Source organism: Grammomys surdaster, unplaced genomic scaffold (genome assembly GCF_004785775.1).
Source record: "Grammomys surdaster isolate TR1022 unplaced genomic scaffold, NIH_TR_1.0 126158, whole genome shotgun sequence".
NCBI lineage: Eukaryota > Metazoa > Chordata > Mammalia > Rodentia > Muridae > Grammomys > Grammomys surdaster.
The window spans coordinates 2,888,851-2,893,920 of NW_021620966.1; the positions used below are offsets into that span (position 1 = coordinate 2,888,851).

The 5,070-nt window shown below is 43.8% G+C and overlaps 1 protein-coding gene across 1 annotated transcript in view; it reads left to right on the plus strand.

Moving 5' to 3' along the window:
* The window catches only part of LOC114612324 (calcium-binding mitochondrial carrier protein SCaMC-1), a 35,259-nt gene that overhangs the window by 25,650 nt on the left and 4,539 nt on the right, over positions 1 to 5,070 (plus strand). Inside the window, exons 7-8 of the mRNA XM_028757282.1 lie at positions 124 to 231; positions 1,916 to 2,118. Coding sequence (XP_028613115.1) covers positions 124 to 231; positions 1,916 to 2,118 — 311 coding nt within the window. The remainder of the gene's footprint in view (positions 1 to 123; positions 232 to 1,915; positions 2,119 to 5,070) is intronic.

A 5,070-nucleotide genomic window follows, 5' to 3' on the forward strand; every position in this document is an offset into this window, starting at 1 on the left:
CTTTCTCTCTCTCATCCTTCTTTTCTTCTCCCTTCCCCCCCCCCCCCCCCCCCCCCCCTCTCCCTCCCCCTCTCTCTCTCTCTCTCTCTCTTCTTCCTTCCTTCCGTTTTTTTTTTTTTTCAGTATAAGAAGTTGCTTACCGAGGAAGGACAAAAATTAGGCACCTTCGAGAGGTTTATCTCTGGTTCCATGGCTGGAGCAACTGCACAGACTTTTATTTATCCCATGGAGGCAAGTACCATTATGTTCTGACTGCTTGGTGGTGTATGAACCTGCTAGCTGTACTTGTGTACTGATGTTAACCTAAACTCAACAGTCTAATCAAGCCTTTCCCATCTCACAGTTTGGCAACTGGGAATCTGGGTTTCCATGGCTCCAGGTTTTTGACAACCTCAGGGTGTCAGCCAGGGCTGTGCCACTCTAGAGGCTAACCCCTGATGTGGCTCTGCTTTCAGGCTCACTCTTGTGCCAGGCCTCACTGGCTGTTGGCTGGAAACTCATGCAAGCCTTTGTAGATGGTCTGTGTATCTTCACAGCATGGTCGCTTGCTTCCTTTATAGTCAGCACTACGAGCAAGAAGAGAGAAAGATTGTGATGGATGAAAACTGCTGTCTGCTGTCACTTCCACTGTACCCTGCTGTCTACACAGACTGACCCTGGTACCGTGTGGGAGAGGACTGTGCAAAGCAGAGCATCCCTGGAGACAGGACCCTCAGGGGACATCTCAGAGGCTGGCTGTCACAGTGCTGATACAGAATATTACTCTCATTCCTCTCCAGGGAGCTTTTGTACCACAGCCCAGTAATGGAAGGACAGTAATACCAACTAGTCATCATTGCAGTAAAGCATGGGCTGGCTAGCAAATCTCAGGCCACTTGAGGACTGCTGCGTACAGCCTCAGTTGTTGTTACTCCTGAAGAAGTCAGGGAGAAAGCAAAGGAAAAGCAATGGGATGTAACAGATCTCATATTTGAAGCTTGCAAAGAGTGAAATAGTTACTACTTGGCCTTTACAGAAAGTGTTTGCCAACTCCTGCTTTAGAGCAAAACTAACACTGTAGATGTGGATAATTGTATAGATACAACTAGGACTTTCCAATAACTGATTAAGACCTAAGCAAAATATACCCTTAACTTGAACCTCTTTGCCATGTGTGTATATGTGTGTGCATGTGTGTATATGTGTGTGTGCATGTTTGTATATGTATGTGTGTGTCGGTGTACATGTCTGTGTGGCTGCACATGTATGTGCATGTGCTTGTGGAGGCCAGAGGTCAACCCAGGTGTCATTCATCAGGAGGCACTGTGTATCTTGGTTTGAGACGGGGTCTCTCATTGGCCTAAGCTCAGTGTTACAGTCTTGGTTGATTGGCCCAGAGATGCGCCTGTCTTACCTCTCCAGGGATCTCATCCATTCCCACCCCTGGCTTCTTTATGTGGGTTTTGCAAGTCAAACTCAAGTCCTCATCTTGGTGCTGTAGTGCTTTGTAGACTGAGCTACCCCTGAGTCTCCAGAGATTACTCCACACACCCTTCATTTCAACTAAAACTTCCCACCTTTCCATCTTCCATCCTGTGCTTCAAGCTGAAGTCACTGGAATTGTCCCCAATGCCACCAGTCACTTTCCTTGCCAACTAATTTTATTATGACAAAAAAAATGATTATTTGGACCACATTTATTTATTTATTTATTTATTTATTTAGGCAAAACCATCCCTCAGACTCTTTATGAAATAATTGGCCCTTCTTGGCTCTAATTTTAGCTTCTCGGTGGAAATAACACCCAAGGGAGAATCTATCATCAGGCTGGACATTCTCTTGAGAGAGAATTTGCTAGTGCTTTATAAAAATCAATATTTTCAAATTGTTCGATGTTAAGTGAGAATGAGATTGTGTTGGATTCTTTGGTATTTAGGTTTTGAAAACCCGGCTAGCTGTAGCCAAAACTGGACAATACTCTGGAATATACGGTTGTGCCAAGAAGATTTTGAAACATGAAGGCTTTGGAGCATTTTACAAAGGCTACGTTCCCAATTTACTAGGCATTATTCCCTACGCAGGCATTGATCTCGCTGTGTATGAGGTGAGTGAGGGGACAGCCACGCTTCAGTGTGCAGGGTAGGTGGGTAGCTGGTTGCCATGGACTCTGACTTTGTGTCAAGGCAGGGAGAGTGGAGGAGAACGGTTGGGGGCCGGGCTGTCCATGTGCAGGTGTGTTCTTTGATCTTTCCAGTACCCCGATTTGGAGATCACCAATGTGTTGAGTGGTCTTTGTATTAGATTTCCTGGCATAGTTACTTTTGTCCAGCATGAATATGAACTCAAACTCAGCTTGGAAGCTGGCATGAGGGACAGGAGGGTGCACAGAAAAAAATGAGCAGAAGTTTATTAGAATCACTAAAACTGGCACTGCTAAATACAGTCAAGTGGGTGATGTCGTCTAGCAGTCTCCAGGGCTGGGGGCGGGGCATGGGGAATGCAGTCCGGCCTGTGAAGTGCAGCGAATGGAGATTTGAGTTCAGACGACTCAGAATATGAAGCACGGATCTCTCCTGCCCTTCAGGTCAACAAACTGTGGGTCACCCCTGCCACATGGGTCACTTAATAAATGTAGGAATCTGACAGACACTTACTGAACACACACTCCATTGCATTCGATGCTGGAGAGAAAGAAGGACTCAGGGCCTTTAAGAACCCCAGGTTCTGGTGAGGAGATGGGCAAGGCCACAGAGGAAGCTCAGCCTTGTTAGTCATGCCATGACAGATGCGAGCCAGCACACACAGCAGGAGGGGGCTAAGCCCCTGCTCTGGAGGGAAGATGTGTAATGAAAGCAACTCAGAAGGCATCCTTTATTATATATTCATTATTAACCTTAGCTTTACTTTTTCATAGATCCCCTCCAAAATAACTTCATTTTATTTTGAATAGTTTTATTGAGATATAATTCCCATGTCATGAGTTTCACCCACTTAAAAGATACAATTTAAAGACTTTTGGACTATCACATTGTTAACTTTTGAAATTATGAGAAAACAGAACTGAAAACTCCCTTTTTAAGCTATGAAATTCAGTAATGTTAATTATATTTGCTCTAGTGTGAAGCTTTCTCTACTGTAAATTTCTCAACTATTTTTTTTATCAACCCAAACTATTATGCAGTAACTCTCTACCTCATCTTCCCCTCAACCGCAGAACCTGTAGTTTACCCCTAGTCTCTATGAATGTATGTATCTTAGGTGTCTCATTAGTGGAGTTAGGCATATTTGTGAGTCTGACTTACGTCACTTAACATAATGCCTTCAAGGTTCATTCATGCCTCACTCTCTACTCTTCTTACTGGTTCAGAAATAGTCCATCATATAAGACGTGCAATCATGTGCCACATAATACTGTTTGGGCCAATGAGAGGCCACGTATATGATGAGGTCTCTGCAGATAACGGAGCTGAAAAATATGTGTGGCTTGGTGATGTTTTAGGTGTTTAAACACCAGTAGCTCAAGGCATGGTGATGATGTTGGTGTAAAGAAACCGACTATGAAGCCTGTTGAAGAAGACTGACCCAGTCATGTGCATGATTCTCTGCCACAGTGTTAAACAGTTGCTGCTGACTCCTTATTCTCTGCATTGAACTTTCCATATAAAATTTATTTTAAAAAGTAGGAACAGAGGTAGCATTCCCAGACGCCTCCTACTTAGTCAGCATCCCTCTAATATAAAAATCTTGATACTGTAACAATCTATGTCAGGTCAACTACAATTACATATAAAGCCCACTCCGTCACACCTCTGGGCACCCCTGTCCTGTTTTGATGACGAGCAGAATGTCTTTTTACAGTATGTCCCCTAACATGGGTTTACAATGACTTCTCTGCCTTTTGAAAACTATACTAGGTTAAAGCTGTCTACATACCCGCATTACAATATCACAAGGCTGCCATTTTCTATTTAATCACTTTCACTGTAGACTTTCCGTGTGGTCTGCTGCTGTCTATTGCCATTTTGTTTCAGACTGAAGGATGCCTTTTGTCATCTCTTGCAGGTCTGGTACATTCTTCAGCTTTTATTTGTCCATGGAGCTCTTAATTTCTTCTTTATATTCAAAAGACAGTTTTGTGTATATACTGTACTTGGTTGCCAGGATCCTTTTATTGTTTAAACTTAGCACTTTGAATATAACACTCTGACTCCTCCCAACCCACAGGGTTTCCATTGAGAAATACAATACTATCAAACAAACAAACAAATAAAAAAACTTAAAATATTTGAGCTAAGGTATTAGTTATATTTTTTATTATTGTTCTGATAAGATGCCACAACTGAGGCAACTTATAGGAATGTGTTTATTTGGGGCTTACATTTTCAGAGTGTGAGTCTATGCCCATCATGGCAGGGAACATGGTAGCAGGCAGGCAGGCAGGCATGGCACTGGAGCTGTAACTGAGAGCTCACATCCTTATCCACAAGTAAGGGTCAGAGAGAGAGAGAGAGAGAGAGAGAGAGAGAGAGAGAGAGAGAGAGAGAGAGTGTGTGTTTCAAAAGCATGTCAGTGATGTGAAGTGTCATCATGGCCATCCTGGAACCCAAACTCACCTTGTGCCTGCATACGAGTCCTCACCAAAGCCAGGGGGTAGCTGGCCAGCTGCCCACAGGTGCTGGATAGGGCTCCACAGCCCAGCAGCACCACCACGCCGGGGTTGACAGAGTCTTTTGCAAAGTTGTCCAGCCAGTAAGACTTCAAAAGCTGCACCAGAAACAAAGAAGAAATCAGCAAAGGAGACATTCAGCCACTGTGTTAACGTGGACATCTTTGGGGCTGTTTCGTGTAGTCAGTCAACTCTTTAAAAGTAAGTTATTTTGAGCATAAAAATATATGCTAATACACACATTTGTAGTGGTTTGAATGAGAATGGACCCCATAGGCTAGGTTTGAAGACTTGGCCCCCAGTTAGTGGAATTGTCTGGGAGGAAATATGTCACTGCAGGTGGGCTTTAAGGCTTACAAATCCACCCATTCTCAGTTAGCTCTCTCTCTCTCTCTCTCTCTCTCTCTCTCTCTCTCTCTCTCTCT